This window comes from Micropterus salmoides, unplaced genomic scaffold (assembly GCF_014851395.1).
Source record: "Micropterus salmoides isolate LMB-PRFRI ecotype aquatic unplaced genomic scaffold, ASM1485139v1 Ms_hic_scaffold_23, whole genome shotgun sequence".
Taxonomy (NCBI): Eukaryota; Metazoa; Chordata; class Actinopteri; order Centrarchiformes; family Centrarchidae; genus Micropterus; species Micropterus salmoides.
Window position 1 is genome coordinate 18,272,562 of NW_024041484.1, and position 20,932 is coordinate 18,293,493.

Here is a 20,932-nt window from a genome sequence, read left to right on the forward strand (position 1 = left end):
TCCTCCTCTTTTGTCTTGGCTAATTTTGACTCGAAAAGCAAAGCAGCCATGATCAGGCTACTAAATGGGCTCTGTCTGCACCGTAATGCAAGCTGTGCATACTATCTGAGATTATTATCGTGTTGATTACTCTAAAAGTTAAATGTATTTGTCCTTTACTTTAAAAACAACACCGACTTCTCCAAGCCAGAAGGACTTTTGTGTCATCAGTTCATCAGTCTCACACAGAGTATTTCTTTACAGCAGCAAGTACAGAAATCCTGCTCTTGTGCGATCATGCTCTAGCAACCTCCTGTGGCACATAAGGACATGGTGATCTCAATCTGGCAGGCAGCGGTCACTTATGTGCCCCTTCTGTGGTTTGTAAGAGCGACTGATGGGATGCCTGACCCTTCTCAGAGAAACCTGCTCATGCGTCAGGAGGCGTCCAGACAGACAGGAGGCCAAGTGACACTGACAGCAGCCGAGCAGAAGTTGGACGCTTACCTCCATCGATTAAAGAAGCAAGAGATGTCTGCTGCACAGTTCCCCCCAGCTATCCACTTCTTCAAAGCAAAGCCTCTCATCCAGAAGAGTTCAATCTTCAAAGTGCTGCAGAAGATGCCTAAAGGTGATGTAACAAGCATGGATGAACAGGACCTACAGGGCTTTTATCTTTTTACTTAATATTATAGCTGCACATCATACTGAGGCTACAGTAACATTTCATTAAAATACAGTAACAGTAAATTAGTAATATTATAAATAGTAAACTTTAAATCAGTTTGACAATAGCTCTGCTTTAGAAAAAGCTCTTGTAATTTCCTGTAATATTTTGTATTGTGTGCTGTAGCATTTTGTATAAAATTTGTTGTGGCAGGACGCTTTGGACAGGAGTCAGAGTCTCTCTTTGTCTCCCGAATTATATACTGTTTTTGAACCAATATGAGCACCTGAGAGATCCTGTTGACATGCAAACGTCCACTTAAAGAGATGCTAAATGACTAAGAAAAGACACTAAATGATACAGACATGCAAAATGACCACAAAGACAAATAATTGACTACAATGAGACGCAAGTTGACTACAAAAAGACACAAATTTACAACAATATGACACAAACAATGACGCTATCTCATCTTGCTCCCATGTAGGAGGGGTGGGGGGACTTTTATGTGTCTGTGCCCATTGTCCTATAACCTGTCCATGGTCACAGCACCCAATAGTACCAGGATCTTCATTTTATGTCACTGTCTACGTTCCGTGTATGAGTCTAAGTTTGAAGTTATATCCTGCTATTTTGTTGACAGGTGCAGCCCTCCACATCCACAGCTCCTCTCTGGTCAGTGTTGAATGGCTGGTGAAAAACGTCACGTACAGGCCACACTGCTATATCTGCTTCACATGGGACAACTCGGTCCGTTTCTTGTTCTCCGCCCGCCAGCCCTTCCCACGATGGGACTGCTTCTACTGGCAGCTGCTTGACACCTTGAGAGCCAAAATAGGAGACCCTACGGGCTTTGATAACAGGTGGTGTAAGATATCACCTTCCCTTACACATTTCAAGTCAAGATATAATGGGAGAACTTGACTTAGAACATCTGTTTTTGGTTGTTTTTCAGTTTAATGCAGCACCTCACACTGTTCACTGAGGATCCAGATGCTGAGTACCCAAGCCAAGATGTTGTGTGGGAGAAGTTTGAGAAAGCCTTCATTGCAGCTGCAGGGCTAATCACGCATGCCCCTGTTCTGAGGGATTACTTCTACAAGGGCCTAGGGGAGCTTCAGCATGACAACATAATGTATCTGGAACTTAGGAGCGGTCTCTCGAGGGTTTGTGTTTTCTTGTCTGTTTACACCTGATCCCCAGCTCCAGTTTCTCCCGTACAGCCAGAGTAGCAGTATCAGTAGTACTGGTAGATCTGATATTTCTGCTTATCTAGACTGTGATAGCAGTATGACAAATGTTATTTTTTCAAATTTAACAAATCCTTTTTATGTGTTTCAGACGTATGAGCTTGATGGAACCATTCACGATAAGGTCTGGACTCTGAAAACATTTCAAGAAGTTACAAAGAAATTTATTGCAGATCATCCAGACTTTCTTGGAGCTCGTATCATAATTTCTGTACACAGGTATTGTATTAGTATGTAAAAGTACTTCCTTCAAAATCTGACTTGTTTTATCAGCAAAATGTAAAGTGAAGTATCAAAAGTAAAAAATATTAGCATTATATAGAAGAATGGTCCGATACATTTTTAAAGCCTGTATACATACTGTAGTAGTGTAGTTAAAAGTTCATTTAAAATTGTTCTTCAAAATTAGTTAAGTATTTAAGTATTGTACTTAAGTAAATGTACTTTCCACCACTGCATAATTGTTAATGTAACATATTTTCATATTCAGTCACAGAATAAGGTGGTTTCTTTTTGAATCCATACAAGTTAACCAAAGTGGAAACAATGTGCCCCTAGCTCTGATTTAACTGTAACTACGTCACAGTTTGGGCGGAAAAAGTTCTCCAAGTATAATTAATTGTATTATCTCATAATTATTTAGTTTCCTGTTTACTGGAAATGGAAATAACTTTATAGTTATTAAAGAGGCACTCCTCTAATTAGTACTACTCAACACGTGAAAACAGTTGTATAAGGTCTGCTGGTGCTCTGGAGGAGCTTTGTCCAGTCTGAGAAAATAACCCTTATTAGACATGTGCAACTGAGGCTGATGGTCTGTAGGTCAGACTGAAATGTCTATTGATGGATTGCAAAGAAATTTTGCACAGATATAAATGATCCCCAGAGGAAGAATCATAATGATTTAGGACTTAAATCTTACAGTCACCTCTCCCCAGTGAAATGTCTCAACAACCACTTTCAAATAAGATAGGCAACGTACAGGCAAAATCTTTGCACTCGCATCTTTTGTTACTGTATTATGTAGCATGGCTAAATTAGTTATGAATTTTAATAAATTTATGAGAATTAATACCCAATTATGAATTTTAATATTCATAAAATCAAAAAGATATTCCTTGTTTCAGGGCACCACCGGAGTTGTTACAATCCTAGAGTCTCCGGACCTCTAGGTAGCTTTTAATAATTATACAATTATTACTAGTGATCAGTTAATTAATAATCGCTAAATTATTATTTATTATATTATTATTATTATTAAAATCAATCAGTCAGTCTCATATCTAAAGGGTCAATTCTCTTGGCAGGGACGTGGAAATAGGCAACACACACAGTTTCCTGATTACAGTGAATTTATTAATAACTAAAGTTAACTAAAGCGATATAAACAGGTGGTTAAATACAGGGAAAAGTAAACTATGAGTTTAGGAGTTAAAAGGAAATATTAACATTACGGGACATCTGACCACAGAATGTTTGTTAGGTCTTACGGCTCGTCGACGGCCTGCTTTGGCCTGTTGCACGGGTCCCACGCTAGCTGCCCGATCCTGGCTTTTTGCTAGGAATTCTCCGTGGTATGGCGGGTGGATAGTGTCAGAGCGAGTATGGCGGGTGGATAGTGCCACGGATAACCTACCAAAGGAGACCGTCGTGTGACAGCTACGTGTGTGGATAGGCTACTCCGTCGCCAGTGAACAACGTCGTTGATAAGCCCGTCGCCGTCAGGCTTGTTTTTTTCCCCTCAAACTTGTTCTTCTTTTCTCTTTTTTTATTGGCGGTTGGCAAACTAGCCGAGAGGTGCATTAGCGCCACCAACTGGACTGGAGTGTGGAACCAGAAATTATTTTCAATACAAGGACTACAGGCCTACATGCTCCAGCCTTTTTGTCATTAAAAGTGTTGCTGTAAAATTAAATTTTACACAGAAATTTAAAAGGAGGGTAATCTAATAGATATAATATTTATCAAAGATATTAATCAACTTAATTTTGTAAGTTATGTCAGCTGAGAAGTTTACAGCAGAAACTTGAAAAACTCAATTGTGGTGTTTACTTAATTAAATATTACACTGAGTGTGTTTTTACATTTATTCATTAATAAACTATAGCTCTAACTTCAAAAATATAACTGGTAATATTTGTAATTTAATTGAGTAGCCTATAGGCCATGAAATTATGCTATATTGTTGTATTATAGATATCAGGGACAACTTGAAGTTCTAGCCTCCCATCTTTAATTTTTTTTAACTGGCATGATGTTTACTTTTGGGTCTATTCTGTGGATTAAAATTGTGCTTTTATCATTTACTTTGTGTACCCAACTGTCATTTATAATATAAAAAATAGACCAACACCAAGCTACATGTTTTATTTACATCAATGTTTTCCTCATATTTGATGCTGCCATAAATGTTTTGTTTTTCAACAGTTAACCATTTTAAAAACACAGCTTGAGAGGCAGTTTAATTGAGTCAAGGTGGTGCTGCAAATTCAAACATGAGAACCAATCAAAAGCATCAGAACAGCAACAAACTTTACTAAACAACTGTGGCTGGAAATGGCAAAGGAAGACAATGTGCACATGAAATACACGCAAAGCAACAATTGTATGTGTATTGGTGGCGACGTACCTAGTGACGACGTGTGTATCACACGGTTGTAAGGCGACGTACCTAGTTCAGACGTATTTAGTAGGTGTATGGCGGGTGGATAGTGTCAGAGCGAGGATTACCAGGAGAAGGAGAAGGAGCAGTCTACCCTGCCGTCGCCGCCAGACCGTGTGGATTTTTGAATGGGAGTCACACGTCGTCACTAGGTACGTCGCCACCAATACACCATTGTCAGTGTAACTCCTATTTTAACTTTATTGAGTAAATTCAAGTCATGCTTTGTACAGCCTGTGTTAAATGCTTTTATTCTTGTGGTGACTGGGAACTCTGGAGTAGCCTACAGTTCATAGCCTGTGTTGTGCTTTATTGTTTGGATTCACTATCCTATAAAATTCCACTGAAGAAGATGATGCTTTCACCTCCCCACAATGTGAAAATGGTTGTATTAGGCCTACAGTTACTTATAAAATTAATCATTGAAGTATTAGAGCTGTTTCATGCTTATTCAGTTTCTATTATTATTTGTTATAGGCATTTGCCTGTGGTTATTTTATTGGCAATGTATTTTAAATGTATATTTCTGCATAATGATTAGGATTATTTTGATCATGCTAATGCATTACTAATCAATGTAATCCTAAAGGAGTTATAAGATACTATGTTACCTTATGTCTGCACTTTTTTTTTTTTTAGCAATTACATTGTTGTTGAAGTACAAAACACCAAATTAAAAATCTTAAGATCCTTCATTTTCCATCGGGATGCTACGCTAAGAGAAACCAGCATACTATTATACAATGATTCAAACATAATTTCCCACTCTGCATAGCTTATTGTTAATGCTCATATAAATATAAAGCTCCCATGATTCTATACCAAGAACACCATTTAATGTTCAACTGTAGACAAACGTAAATGTAAGTGTTATCTGTTACAGTTAGGCCGACTGGTAAAATATGTAATTAAATCACAATTTCTTATGAAAATGCTTAAGATGCCATCTGAATATTTTCTTTAAAAAGCTTGGCTATATGTTGAATAATATTCATTTTGTTGCTTTGCGTGTATTTCATGTGCACATTGTCTTCCTTTGCCATTTCCAGCCACAGTTGTTTAGTAAAGTTTGTTGCTGTTCTTATGCTTTTGATTGGTTCTCATGTTTGAATTTGCAGCGCCACCGTGACTCAATTAAACTGCCTCTCAAGCTGTGTTTTTAAAATGGTTAACTGTTGAAAAACAAAACATTTATGGCAGCATCAAATATGAGGAAAACATTGATGTAAATAAAACATGTAGCTTGGTGTTGGTCTATTACAATTTTAATCTACAGAATAGACCCAAAAGTAAACATCATGCCAGTTAAAAAAAATTAAAGATGGGAGGCTAGAACTTCAAGTTGTCCCTGATATCTATAATACAACAATATAGCATAATTTCATGGCCTATAGGCTACTCAATTAAATTACAAATATTACCAGTTATATTTTTGAAGTTAGAGCTATAGTTTATTAATGAATAAATGTAAAAACACACTCAGTGTAATATTTAATTAAGTAAACACCACAATTGAGTTTTTCAAGTTTCTGCTGTAAACTTCTCAGCTGACATAACTTACAAAATTAAGTTGATTAATATCTTTGATAAATATTATATCCATTAGATTACCCTCCTTTTAAATTTCTGTGTAAAATTTAATTTTACAGCAACACTTTTAATGACAAAAAGGCTGGAGCATGTAGGCCTGTAGTCCATGTATTGAAAATAATCTCTGGTTCCACACTCCAGTCCAGTTGGTGGCACTAATGCACCTCTCGGCTAGTTTGCCAACCGCCAATAAAAAAAAGAGAAAAGAAGAACAAGTTTGAGGGGAAAAAAACAAGCCTGACGGCGACGGGCTTATCAACGACGTTGTTCACTGGCGACGGAGTAGCCTATCCACACACGTAGCTGTCACACGACGGTCTCCTTTGGTAGGTTATCCGTGGCACTATCCACCCGCCATACTCGCTCTGACACTATCCACCCGCCATACTCGCTCTGCACTATCCACCCGCCATACACGAGGGGAGGAGAAGAGCAGAGAGAGAGAGCGAACGACGTCGCGTGTCGCTCTTTTGTTGCCTGGGGCGTGGTTCCCCAGAGGGCGTTTCAGGTATCCCGAGGGACTGCCTTTCTAAACTTAATGTCTAAAAGAAAAGAAATGTATTTGCGTGTATTATAATCAAATATTTTCCACAATCGAACCTCAATGGTCAAACGGTTGTATCTTTCTAAGTTAAGCATTTGGTAACAGGAAACAATTGTCACATTATTGGTCAGGATATTTATACATTTAACGGCATTTCCAACGATGGTATGTAATACTTATTTCGTCCACTTGGGGGAGCTCAGGTTACATCAGGAAAGCTTAGATTAATCCAAGATCATCTCTCCTTAGGAACTGGGAAATTCAAGCTGGATAATTAATAGAGTATAGTATGACATTTCTTTATCATCATTTCTAAAGGAATTTTGTGAGAAAGTATTGTGAACAAGTATTGGTTACACATTAGATGAAGGAGTGTCCTTAATCTTGCTAAAAATAAAAACACTGCAAAAGTAACTTATTTAGATTCTTTTCAGCACTAATATCAACAACAGATAGCAACAACATGGTAACATAACTACTCAAATAGAGGCAAATGTAATCAAGTAACTAAAATATTTAATTAAACTTAATTCAATGCTTTGAGTCTTTGGAGACTGCAGTCTTTGGTTATTTAAAGTTTGGCTTCCTGGGTTATGTCACACTTAGGTGAGACAAGGAGTATCCCTTTGATGGGGTAATGAAACCAAAGAGCAAGGTCAGTTGACACGGTTACATGTATGTGGGGCGGCGGTTTTGATAGGCTGTTCAGGGAAATGCTAATCGCTGGTTAGTGTCCCTTTTGTCAGTTTAACAGTCAGGCACCAAAAATTAATGAACAAAAATTACTGTAATGTTACATGAGCATTGGAAGCAAAAGAAATGTAGGTGCATCCTCCTCTAGGATTTTTTTATATATATATGAGCATTAAACACTTAATTTCCTGCATTCTGGTGAAGTTTCCTGCATCAATTTTAGGTGTTTTTTATTTATGCAAAGGGAAACAACATTCAGGTGGCAGGTGACAACTCAAAATCTATAACTCAAAAGAACTTAAGTCAGTGCAGCTCTCAGTCATTCTGTGTTGCTTTCAGATATTTTTCTCCTGTAGATCAACTTTCTCATGCAATATCATCTCTGTTGAGTCAACACACATGCAGATGAAAAAATTTCATATAATAAAATAATTTTGTCCAGCCCATTTTTGAACCAGATTTGGCACTTTTACCACAGCTAACTTCTCTCATTGACCAGGATTCAAAGAGCTGCTAACTAAGAATATTTAATTACACTAATTACTGTTACTGCACTGTGGATTGGTTCAATCAGAGTGGGATTTTTGCTCTGTTGTTTGGCTGCATACAAACATTCATATGTAAGCTGTTGATAAGGATCCTATTTAAAGTGGCTACTGTCTGAACTTAAAAACCTGATGGTGGAAATATTAAAAGATTTGGAGTAATGATTACTATATATATGGATACATGTATGTATGATTGCTTTTATTTTATTATATTTTCCTGTGTATATCTGTATATGCTCATGTATATCCTAGCCTACATTTAGGCAACATCTGCCAACAAATGCATAATGTTAGAAGAAAACAAAACAGCCCACATTTCCTTAGACCTGTAGACCACAGACTGACTGTAAAATACTACAGACCTGCAGACCACTACTGACCTCAGAATCAGCTGCCCTGCCATTCTCCTGCTTTTCTCTCTCTCTCTCTCTCTCTCTCTCTCCCTCTCCTAAAATATCTTCAATATCCATCTGGTCAATGGAAGGACACTATAAAATTTAGTTTTCACTGACAACAACATTCTATGGGGACTTATATTGTTTTGAAATAGGCTACTAGAGATAGGTAATATTAATGGCGTTCACATTATCAACACTAGTGTTTTCCATAGCCAACTAAAATATCTCATTTCCTTTACCTCAAGTAAATATTTCTGAAGTTCAGCAAGTAACAGTCACTAACAACAACTTACAGTTTCACTCTGAATCAATCTTCCTTCACCCTGTCTGTGAGTTGCTGTGTGTGTCTCTCTCTCTGTGTGTAGGCTAGTAACGTCTCTCGGCAGCTCGGCAGCTCGGCAAAGCAGCAATGAAAGGCAGCCTCCCTCAGGGTTCTAGTGCCCCACCATAGCAGGGATTTAAATTATGAAGCATAGGAAACAACCAGAATTATTTTAAAACAATAAATGCAAATCATATTAGTATATTTCTATAGTATTTATCAATATTCTTGCTTCTCTTCGTTGAGTACATGTCTGCATTGTATAAAAAAAAAAAATCTAATAATTATTTTCCTTATTATTATTTAGGGGGGCTTAGGATCATGTTAGGGTGGCTTCACCACCCCTAAAATAGGCCTAACGACGTCCTTGCTAAGTACTTGTACGTTGCGGCTTTCTTCAGGGCTCTGAGTGTATCTGAGGTCAAAGCAGCCGTAAGAGAAGCCATTCAGCTGCAAAAGGAATTCCCAGATATTGTTGCAGGATTTGACATGGTAAGAAGTGATCTGTCTTGTTGAACATCTTATGACTATAACAATATGCTCTTAAGTCGACGTCACTTCTCTGGGTAGTTCTGGTTGGTTAAGCTAAGCTAATATTGTGGTTTGCAGGTTGGCAGGGAGGACAGTGGGAGGACTCTTTGGTACTTCAGGGAGGCCCTTTCTCTGCCAGCTGAACTGGGTGTCACGCTACCATATTTCTTCCACGCAGGGGAGACAGGTGGGTTGATCAAAAGCGTAAGATACATAATCGTTTTTCAAAAGTAAAAAAAATATATAAAAAAATACATACTTTGACTCCACTGTGCATGTTTATCTGTAGATGATGAAGGAACTGATGTGGATCAAAACATTCTTGATGCCCTTTTGTTCAACACCACACGCATTGGACACGGCTATGCTTTGGCACACCATCCTCTTGCCAAAGATCTTTCTAGGGAAAGAAAGGTGGCTGTGGAGCTGTGCCCCATCTCAAACCAGGTCAGATAACATATTATCATTGGCACAAAAGTCAAGAACATGGCTGAATCCAAATGTTCATTCGTCAGACTTGCGGACTGAGCCCTTGCAGACTTTTGTCATACATAGGCCTACAGTGACATGTTTACCGGCATCACATCTTTAAGGGAGTTTGACCACGGGGGGATGAAATGTGCTTGAGACAGGACTTAAAACCTAAAGTTTTTCATGTAGATGAATAGAAATTCCTAAACCTGTAACTTAAGTGGACAAAAGGACTCTTGCCTGTATAGCTTTGCAGAACAAAACAAATCCACCTTTTATCAGCCTTAGCATCGTCTGCCTGTTGTGTTCTGTCACATTAAGTCTGGTGAAGTGTGCATCCCAAACAGAAAGTTTGCTTGAGACCCCTTGTGGACTTCTCGGGAAAGCTCCTGTTAGGTCCGCAAGATCTGGGAAGTCTGCAGATTTGAATTCAGTACCTGTATGCCTGTCTTCACATATAAAGTACCTGGGTGTGCTTGATCTTTGGCTTCCAGGTGCTGAAGCTGGTATCGGACCTTCGGAACCACCCTGCAGCTGTGCTGATGTCTGAGGGTCACCCGATGGTGATCAGCTCTGATGATCCGTCTTTGTTTGGCACCACAGGCCTCTCCTATGACTTCTATCAAGCCTTTGTTGGCATCGGAGGGCTAAAAGCAAACCTGGGCACATTGAAAGAGCTGGCTGTTAACTCTATCAGGTGAGAATCAGTTGACTTCTAATCATCTAATGTCTGTGTTTTTTGTTACGATCAGCCTTTAAAGGAAAGCACAAGCCGGCTTGTGATCTGAGGGGCCAGAAGTTAGGCTACTAAGCAAATGTTTTTAGACTGATTGTCTACCTTTCAGGCAGCCATAGGTTTTAATAGGTCTGCTGATATTCTATATTTTTCTTATTGTCAACATATCCCATGAAACAATGAATTGATCCTATTAAGATGTATTGTGTGTATCAACAACTTGATATAGCTTATTCATCTGTGCCTTAGAGTTCCATTGATATCCAAAAACTATTTAAAAACACATCAGTGAGCCATACTGTTACACTAGGTGGTAGGCTAAACAGCATATTTGACCCTGCAAATTTCATTTGCTTTTGTTAAACAGACCTCTAAATAGCAACATTGTTATTCCAAGTAAAGACCAACAGCAACTTGATTTTCACATCAGAAATAAATGGAAATTAGAGGAGGAATTTAGAAAAATTACAGTAGGCTTTGAAAGAATATGTGATTTCTAGTTTATGGTGTAAAACAAGTTTGAGTTAAAAAGACTGCAAATAAACTTTCCAATAATGTTCCAAGCTTTAAAAATGATATTTCATTCATTCTCATGAAGTATCTTCTGCCTGCAGGTACAGCTCCCTGCCAGCTCATCTGAAGGATACGGGTCACATCAGATGGCAGAAAAAATGGAACTCCTTCGTAATGGATCAGTCATGACAACCAATCCATAACGGATCCTATTTGACTTGAATGATGTTTGTCATAGAGCAAATATCTATAGACCATTAGCAGCCTTTATGTAAACAATTCAGATTCAATGTAGGGTGTTTCATTGGAACTGTTTCTTTGCAAAAGGATAGGCTGAAAGGAGTTAAAAATAGGTCGGACATAGAAAGGTGGGTACTGTAGGTAAGTTAAAACCCTCACACAAGTTTCTGAACTATAGTTCTTTTACTGGAAAAACTACAAAAGGAATTTTATAAGTTGTCCACAGCGAATTTTGCCACCAGAAAAAGGAATTCAAAAACTGTAACCACAAATGACATTTTTGGAAAAGAAACAATACACAAAGTTTGTGTGAAAGTTACATTTGTCAAAATGGCATGATGCAAAAACAAGAATAAAATAAAAAGCATTAGTTCCTTGTAGATCTTGTAGGTCCAATTCAGGTGTGCAGTAAAGTAAAGTCTTTGATGAGATTTTCTATCTTCCAGCTCTGACCACTGCACTGCTGTACAACAAGTTTGTAATAGCCGTCTTCACCCATTGCAACTTCTAGACATCTCTTTGTTTCTCTGTTCTGGATTAGTCCTTTCTGGGATTAAAACACAACAATAAAGCACATTTCTTTTTCTCCAAATAGACTGAACTCTTTGGTGTGGATTTGTATTTTAAGACTGTAATATTTACCTGTTTAAAATCCCACAGCATGTGGAAGTTCTTCTGCTGGGCCAGTTTGCAGTTGTAGAGTCCTGGGTAGACTCCGGTGCCGGGGTCCACCAGACAGCGGTTGCTGCTGTACTTGTGAGATTTGATTCCGCCGATGTAGAGTTGGCCATCAGAGCGATAATAACAGTGCTATACCAAAGAACAATAATTATCCACCAACAAACAAAAATAACAGTCTGTGTGCATACAGTGCATCTCTGAACATACCTGTGGTGAGTAGTTGTGGCATGCATATACAATGGGTGTGTTCCCAGGAACCGGGCCTTGGTCAACACAGAGATCTGGCTTCAGGTCATTAATTAGCTGCCAACACAACATATACATAATCATTTTTATATTAATTTTGTTGTTGTCAACTAATCCCATGAAAAGACCAAAACCAACTCGACCATGTTGACCTTTGTGAATGCTGGAACCATGAGTTGGCTTTCAAGCTAATCCAACTAAAGATGTAAATCTTAAAAAAAAGTCACATATACTTTCATTTTTAAAAACGTCCTTCAATTTCTTTAAACAGCTGGGCACTGTTTTTTTCTAGCAAGTGTTACTTAAACAGGAACAAATAGTGCATTTGTTGGGGATATTTTCACACGTTTGGTGCTCTGGTGAGTACAACAGCTGTATGATGTATCTGGGACTGACTCAAAATAAAAATCCAGTGCTTGTTGGTTTTTGTACTTCATGGGATTTGTTGAAAATATATAATTTTATCAGACTACCATTGTCATTTACGTCAGTGGTTCCCAAAACGGACACCAAACCTAAGAGTTATAAGGCCTGCTTATAGGATACAAAAAAGTGAAAAACAGACATCTGAGATCTGAGGGACCGTGAGGGTTGGTAGGGGGAGAGGAGTGAGGACAGTGAGGTATGGAGGGTGGTGGCCAGGTGGTGAATGATATCTAGGAAGGAAAGTGGAAGAGAGGCTCTCTTGCTAATGCAAAGCTCTATTGCAACTGCTCTGTAGTCAACATATCAAACACTGGTTCATTTGGAGCAGATTCCATTTGTTAAGATGTTTTAACTAATTGGAGCAGGAGTTCCTATAGTAGAGAGTTCATGCATTCTCAGAAAACCTACTCTTAATAAATTCAGGTTAAAAAAACATCTTAAACCAAACACAACTATACAACTGACTTGCTGATGTTTTTATTATTGTCCTGTGACTTGGATGATTGAGAGTCTTCCTGGGAATCAATGTAATAGTGAAAAAAATAAATATATTAAATGAAACCCAAATGAAGCCTTCTGAAGCATGACTGTGACACCTGCAGATTCAGACTTCAAATGCAGTGGTTATATTTGATATTGTTTCTACTCACCACTCCATAACCTAACAGGTCATGCAGAGGGTCTAGCATGGGGTAAATATTTTCCAAATACCACTTAAAGGGCTTGCAATTCAGCCTCTCTCTCAGCTTTTTCCTCTCTGATATATCCCCAATGTCTATCCCATGATTCTGTAGGAAACATCAGGATAAAAAGGACACAAAAAAAGTTTGATCAGTAAGAGGAACTACGGGATTTGCACTATTTTATGATGCCTAATTTGTGTATTGAGAGAATGAGGTGTTATTCCTTACCTCTAGGGGAAGGTTCCAGGCAATGTTGACATTGTATTTATATTCATCCATCCACACCTCCGCCACCCTCAGAGCATTACGCTTTACCATTACACTCAAGTCTGGGAGGTAAGGCTTGACGGCCCGTTCAATGTGGGCAATTTTAGAGCAAGGTATGACTTCTATGCTTCCTCCACACAGCCACACCTGGAAAAACAAAAAGGTAAATATTTTAAAAGTAAAGTTTAAGGGCATTTAACACACACAAACACACACACACACACACACACACACACACACACATTTATTGCAAGGAAAAATTACCACTGCACAACAAAGCAAACAATTTAGGGAGTCCAAAGCAATGTGCACGCTGCTCAAATATACACATATAAATGTATCATTCTTTCTCCTTAGCATATCCCAACATGCATTTGACAAAGCACAAGTAAGCATCCTAGAAAAATAACCAACAAAAGATATACAGATACATGTTGGCATCTTAGAACCTTCAGTTACCTTATATGGTTTAGATTGTTGAAAGAAACCCATGCAACCACGAAACCTGACAGGCAGACCAATGTTGCCCTCCTTCACTATGCTGCTAGCATGGCTAAATACAATAACCTCTGAGCAACCATTCCAAAACACAGTTCTATTTTGATTTTAATTGCAGTATTTTAGTCACTTTGAAACATCCCGTAAATCTTACCCGGATGCCGAGTTCCACATTTTCACCTCCATAAATTTTCATTCCACCATCAAGACTTCCGATCTCTCCAAAAAACATCCGATCAGCTACAAGAATCCCCATGATGGAGGGGCTCCTGAGGACAGAATTTGACAATAAATGAAAACACCAACCACACTTCAAATAGAAGAGTAATTAAAGTGATTAAAGGGTCACCCTAACCCCCACAAAATATGGATCATTTTTTATTTACTGAGGTTTTGAGATATCGTGAGAATCTTCTGCCAACAGTAGCCACAATGTTCACAGATAAAAAAGTGCTAGACTGCTTTCTTATGCCATGAAATAAGTTACTCACATGCTGGTATAGAGTTTGACTCTCAGGATAAGAGATGGTTTGTGCAAAAAGGAAAGAGGTTCTGAAGACAAAGAGGATTGTGACAGATCACTCCTAGATAGCATCTGGATACGGGCCACTTCAGGCATTGATTGGAAATGTTTAATAATAGTGCCCATCGTGTCATTCCATATAAACAGTGTAGTCCTTTAGGCTTTAGATGAGATTCATTTATTGTGTCATTGCTTACAGGGACTGATGATGAAACTTCACGTTCATCAGGCTGAGGGCTAACCTTATCTCCTGTTTACAGGCAAAAGGCGCACCGCAACATTTTTTTACTCGATTTTTATGTAGTGCATAATAGCAGCTATATGGCCAATTCCACTGTACTGAAATTGTACATAAGGGGAATATTGTGTCCCATTACACCCCTAATTCATGTCGTGAAGATTAGTATAACAAAATTTTCTTAAACTTTGGTTGTGTTTAGCTGTTATTTTAGGATGGATTACCGTATATAAGATCTATTAAAAGAAACAAAAAATCTGGACATCATTACCTTTTAAACCCTGGTTAAGGCCCTGCATGTGTAGTAAACATGTGTGTCTGACTTTCTTTTTTGGTAGCAGAGACTAGCTAGCCAAATGTCTCCTAGGTCCTGCTTCATATTATATGACATATAAGTGTTATTGATCTTCTCTTCTAGATCTTAAGAAAATATAAAATTGCTTTACCAAAAATGTAAAATTATAAGTATAAATTAGTAGTAGTTTAGTAGTTTTTTGTGTCTTGGGTGAACTGAATGTTTAAACCGGAACTTACTTGCCAGGTTGTGACTCGTCCTTTAAAGCGTACCACTCGGGTCTGAAGGACACATACATGCACCACAGAGCCCAGTCGAAGGCATCTGCTGCAGGTGTGTAGGGAGTCAGTGCCAAATCATCAAAATTGACTCTGTCAAACACTGGTGTCAGTATCACGGTTCGGTCCTCTTTAATGCGAGCTAACAATGGCTCTGCCCTAAACACACACAGTCACAGTGTAACAGTTACATGACTTGACTGAACAAACAAAAAGTGTGATGACTTATCATCACCATAGCACAGCCGACAACTTGACAGTGACAACTCAGATCACTCCACTTGGACCAACCATTGCACATGGACTTCTATGTGAGCATCCAAGATGGCCACCACGTCTCCAACAGCCGCCCTCCATCCGGACAGTCTGGCCTGGGTGAGGCCAAGCTGCTCCGAGTGCCTGACTTTCTTCACCAGGCCTGGAACCTCCTCGTGGATGGAGTTGATGTATTCATCCAGTTTCTCCATTAAATCCTCTGCAGAATTTAAATATTTTGTCACAAACCATTTTAGTCATCTGAGCTGTAGATTCAATTATTTAAAAATATAAATAAAAAAGTAATAATTAGACATTTTGGGGAGGAATGCTTATTTGTTATTTTGTAGAGAGTTACATGAGGGGATCAACAACACTCACATGTGTGTTAAAAGAGATGAGCTTTAGAGGTGCTAGTAGACACAAACACAGAACCAAGCAAGCCGTTTCCTACTGTTTCTAGTCTTCATGCTAACAGCTAGCTGTCTCCTTTAACACACAAATATGAGTGGTATAGATCATCTCACGTAACTCTCTGCAAGAAAGTGAACTCTCATCCAGACAGTAAATAAGTGTTTATCCCAAACTTTCCCTTCTTCTCAAGGTACTGTAACATTCACGTCAATTGAAGCCTGTACAATGGACTAATACATGCTAGCATTGGTGTGAACTCAGATGCAAATATCTAAAATATCTATTGGCATAGCTACATGCCACTAGGGATAAGAGACAAAATATCTTGTATAATTTGGGTGAGCTGACCCATGAAAAGCCCAAATACCACTTTGTACATCTAAGAGTGTCAAACATACTCTGATAATAAATTGAGAGCCAGAGCCGTAGCAGGTCGACCTACCATTACTGCTGTGATCGTCCACCAGTATGATTTCTTTCAGCAGCCGAGCTGGCGTCTTGTCTATGATGCTGCAGATGGCCCTTTTGATGATAGAAAGAGCTTCATCCAGGTAGATTAAAACAACACTGATGGTAGGCAGATCCTCTGGGTACTTTTTGTCAGCACACCTGTGAGGGGAAGAAAAAGTGATGCATTTTCTGATTAAAAACTTGTGCTTGTTTTCAGTCACAATCATAAGAAGCAAATTAAATTTCAGAGGGAAACTTTGGTAGTAGATCCAACGAAGGTGTGTGGGGTCTTTTGCCAGGATCGTCGATACTGCTGGTTCGTTAGTGTTCCTGGTTGCTGTAACGACAGTCGTTACAGTCGTTAGGACTACTGGTGGCCAAGACTGAACGACCATCGTTGGTATCTTCACCTGAGGCCAATAGGTTACGTTTGTTAAGATTCCTGGGAAGAGATGAAAGGACAGCATTGTAAGTGGGGGATAAGTGGTGGCGTAGACCCCCTCCTCTGTTCAGCAACAGGTTCTCGACCCAGGTGTAGATGGCTTCCTTGACACCTCTGTCAAACCATCCATCTTCTCTGTCTAAAATGTGCAGCTGGTGGTCCTCAAACGAGTGTCCTCTGTCCTTCAGATGTAAGTAAACTGCAGAGTCTTGACCTGAGGAGTTGGCCCTTCTGTGTTGAGCCATGCGTTTGTGTAGTGGTTGTTTAGTCTCCCCAATATAGAGGTCTGTGCATTCCTCACTGCATTGGACCGCATACACTAGATTGCTTTTCTTGTGTTTGGGTGTGCGGTCTTTGGGGTGTACCAGTATCTGTCTTAGTGTGTTCTTGGGTTTAAAAAACACAGGGATGTTGTGTTTGTTGAAAATCCTCCTGAGTTTCTCTTATACTCCAGACACGTATGGAACCACAATGTTGTTGCGTTTGACCTTCTTTTCCTCCTCCCCTGTAGTTTTGTTCTTCTTGGATCTTGTGGCTGTTTTCACAAAGGTCCATTTAGGGTATCCACAGGCTGTAAGTGCCCCCTTCAGGTGGTTCTGTTCCTTCTCTCTGGCTTGGGCGCTTGTTGGTATGTTTTCTGTAAACACCAATCTGCAGGCTCCTGTCCTCTTCAATGTGTATAGTGCAGTCCAGGAAGGCCAAACTGGCCAAACTGACATCTTCTCATGTGAACTTGATATTACTGTCCACAGAGTTGATGTGTTCTGTGAAAGCTTGCACTTCCTGGCTTTTAATGTTGACCCAGGTGTCGTCTACATATCTGTACCAGTGGCTCGGTTTCATAGACATTTGGTAGTAGATGTTATTTCCTCTGAATTTTATGTTAACTGACACATTTTTATATAAGCTACATCTTAGATTAATCATTTGGTCTATAAAAATGTTTTAAAATAGAAAAAAAACCCCAACAACCTGTATTTCTCCTTCAGGAAAGTAATAAAAGTGATAAAACTAAACAGGCATCATACAGTAAAGCAGTTCATTGTGTGTGAATGAGGTGTAGTTTGTCAGTAGTTATGAGCAGGAAATGATAATCACCTGGCAGGCCTGGTGTCAGGGATCTCTCTGTTGAGAGGCAGCCTGTCACTGAGGAAGGCGTTGTAGCCGTATCTCTGAAACAAATTCTCGGCCTCCTTCTGCTCCTCCTCTGAAAGCTCATTACCCCACTTCCTGAACAGAGCAGAGTTCGGGTACAGCTTCCTCACCACCTTCCTCTCCTTCTTCACCTCTGGGTTCTTCTGTGGTGCTGGTTCCTTCTTATCAAGATTATTTATCAGACTGACTGTCGAAAGAAGAGATTATCAGAATATTTGTTCTATCCATTTAATTTTCTATGCAATCAGAATGACCAGTGGCCGAACAAACAAGTGCTCCTCCCTGAAATATAAATATAGCATGCTCGGTTTCATTTAAATTTGTCAGTGAGTGTTTGTCTTTGCATTTCTGCAATAAGTATTATGTGTAGTCATTTACTGTTTAACTGTAACTTTGTTCAATCAAATCCAAAGAATTAATGTGAAACTGTTAACATGTGTTCAACCTGTGTGCATTGATTTGGTTTTGTTTAGTTAAAAGTGGGCTGAATTTGGTTGAAAAGTGAAAGTTTTTTTAGATGATTAATCAATGAGTCGAATAAAAGAAAATTAAATGGCAGCTATTTTGACAACTGACCAATCGTTTAAAATTTCAACCAAAATGCCAAAGATTAATGGGTTTCAAAAAAGAGGATTTGCTGCTTTACTTTGGTAATTTATCATTATAAAACACAATGTTGTAAAACGAGATGAAAGTAGACAGCTGATACATTAATTGAAAAATAATTAGCAGATAAATGGCTAATGACAATTCCCCTATTCAATACTATAATTGTTTTAACACCGTAACATTTCAGGCACAGTTAGCCTAGATTATGTCAAGACATTTTCATCTTTTGACCTTCAAATCACCAAAGCAAAACTGGGTACAAGTATCTTAAAATCAAGTTGATTTTTTAAAAACGTATTTGTAGCCTATTAATTTTATATTTCAAATATATATATATATATATATATATATATATATATATATATATATATATATATATATATATTTTTTTTTTTTTTTTAAAAAGACAGAACCAGCTGTTCTGAGATTTTGACTCACGCAGCCTGTTGATGTTCATTTCCATCTCGTCTATCCTAATAAGCATTCCCTGACTCCTGATAGAGTCATTGTCGTGGGCCATCTGGAGTCTCTCTGAATGGATATGGACCTCCTTCTTAATGGAGCCAAGATATAGCAGAGCCGCGGTCACAGCAAAGGCAAGAAGTGATCCTTTAATCCAGCCAGATCTCATCTTGCTGCTTCTGTACGTTTCATGCGCTTTGTTCTGTCTCGCATGAAAAAGGAGGAGGAAGTATATTCCTCTACCTTGAATCTCAGGTGCTCTCTCCTCTATTTTTTCCCCACCCCTTCCACACACACACACTTACACAAATACAGTCACAGAGAGTGTGTGTCGCAGCCACATTGTGACAGTAGTAATATAGCTGGTAACTTTGCAAAATAAAACTGTAATAGGTAACTGAGGAGCAAACATGTTCAGTTAGAGACTGTGAGCTGCACTTTGTCGGAGGTGCTGGTGTATTTGTGTGTATTTGTGATCATTTAGAATCAAGGGCGTCACTTTGTGTTGAAAAGTGGTGGGGACAAAAGGACTCAGATTAGGGTTGTGATGAAAGACGTTCGTCACGAGAACAAGACGAGAAGATATTTTAACACTATTTTGAAGAAATATTTGATGATGAAATATATGAGTGGGGTCCAGGGGTCCTCCCCGACCGTTGATTGCTGCTATGTAACGTGTGTGGTAGGCTATATATTGTGCTGGGTTTCTGCAAATGTGAACGGTACATGGATCCTAACAGTAAATAAAGTTCTTTGTATTGAATTTGAGTTGAGCACTAACATAGCCTACACTATAATAATATTGTTCAGCCATATCATGTTCCCATTGTATCCTATTTTACCTTCGGCTCCCTGATACAAGATGTCAGAAAAATATACAAACAGAATATTTAGTTACTAAATTATAGGTTTTTATTTCTGTGGTGGAAAATATTTGGCCCGTCAGACATGTGATTATAAATTATAAGATGCAGCATTTTATCAAAATATATATACACACAACAACATGCATTTTCCAAAAAAAGAAACTCTTCTGTTGACTTATAACATACTTATGTGCAAGTGTTCAAATAAATTGTACACAGAATATCAGAAGAAAAGAAATACGAAAAGTCTAAAGTTTATGCTGAAAAAGGGCTTTGTCTCATCTCTAATGCTTTTCAAGTAAATCTGGCTAATTGAACGGTTTCCTATGTTTTTCTTACTAAACACAGTCTTGTGTAATTCCCAGTAAAAAGCACAACAGAAGACAAACTTAAAATAATCCTCATGACCTTCGTACCTTTTTATGGTTTTTATAGTCTGGGTTTGCATTTGTTATAACACTCACACACATACTTTTTATTCATCCATACACACATTAGATTACTGACTACATCTGTGTTTCAACACTCCACCTTATTTTAACAGACCCAAAATCAGATTTTACGTGGGCAGAAAGACTGGACAGCAGAGCCTACAGGTGTCGTGCCGAAAAGTAATCGCTGAAAACTGATTGACGTCGGCGGGAGCACGCAGCATGTTAAAGCTGTACCGCCCAGTCTCTTAACATCGCTAGTTTCAAGTGTTCAACACAGCATGATGTTCATTTAGTAAATTATGGCCCCATTTAAAGTTAAATGGACCAGAAAGCAGGGGAGGCATTAGGGTCCGTGATCCGTAATTTGTTTTTAATTCTAAAACGTAAATAGGCCTACCATTTAGGCCTATCTGTTTTTTGTTTCAAAACGAAAAACCAAATAACCATTTTTGGGGTCAGAATCAAAAAAATGAAAAACCAATTAAAATCGGCCTGTTTTTCGTTTTTGGAGATTCATTTTATTGTCATTTCTTTTTGAACAAAGTATGAAGAGAGGTCGCACCCTG

The 20,932-nt window shown here is 38.6% G+C and overlaps 2 protein-coding genes across 2 annotated transcripts; one reads left to right on the forward strand and one right to left on the reverse strand.

Annotated features, from left to right (window-relative positions):
* The first annotated feature begins 254 nt into the window (after positions 1-254).
* Positions 255-11,150, forward strand: ada2b (adenosine deaminase 2b). Its single transcript, XM_038739159.1, has 9 exons — positions 255-610; positions 1,290-1,509; positions 1,602-1,812; positions 1,988-2,115; positions 9,055-9,145; positions 9,263-9,371; positions 9,474-9,631; positions 10,150-10,352; positions 11,006-11,150. Exons 1-9 carry the CDS (start codon positions 310-312, stop codon positions 11,091-11,093), a joined length of 1,509 nt encoding a protein of 502 aa, XP_038595087.1. The 5' UTR covers positions 255-309; the 3' UTR covers positions 11,094-11,150.
* Positions 11,114-19,263, reverse strand: LOC119918420 (probable polypeptide N-acetylgalactosaminyltransferase 8). Its single transcript, XM_038739158.1, has 11 exons — positions 19,043-19,263; positions 17,939-18,182; positions 16,391-16,557; positions 15,571-15,754; positions 15,241-15,438; positions 14,100-14,214; positions 13,409-13,594; positions 13,148-13,285; positions 12,033-12,128; positions 11,787-11,954; positions 11,114-11,691 (listed from the first exon to the last, which is right to left on the reverse strand). The coding sequence occupies exons 1-11, from the start codon at positions 19,233-19,235 to the stop codon at positions 11,542-11,544; spliced, it is 1,839 nt and encodes a 612-aa protein (XP_038595086.1). The 5' UTR covers positions 19,236-19,263; the 3' UTR covers positions 11,114-11,541.
* Positions 19,264-20,932: the final 1,669 nt, after the last annotated feature.

Bases quoted from the DNA above. Each gene is read 5' to 3' on its own strand.
- ada2b (XM_038739159.1), top strand. From the start codon at position 310: ATGGTGATCTCAATCTGGCAGGCAGCGGTCACTTATGTGCCCCTTCTG. The intron at 1,813-1,987 runs GTTTGTGTTTTC...TATGTGTTTCAG, and splicing joins TTAGGAGCGGTCTCTCGAGG to ACGTATGAGCTTGATGGAAC. The intron at 9,632-10,149 runs GTCAGATAACAT...TTTGGCTTCCAG, and splicing joins TGTGCCCCATCTCAAACCAG to GTGCTGAAGCTGGTATCGGA.
- LOC119918420 (XM_038739158.1), bottom strand. From the start codon at position 19,235: ATGAGATCTGGCTGGATTAAAGGATCACTTCTTGCCTTTGCTGTGACC. The intron at 15,755-16,390 runs GTAGGTCGACCT...TAAATTCTGCAG, and splicing joins GGACGATCACAGCAGTAATG to AGGATTTAATGGAGAAACTG. The intron at 14,215-15,240 runs GTAAGTTCCGGT...TTCTGTCCTCAG, and splicing joins GACGAGTCACAACCTGGCAA to GAGCCCCTCCATCATGGGGA.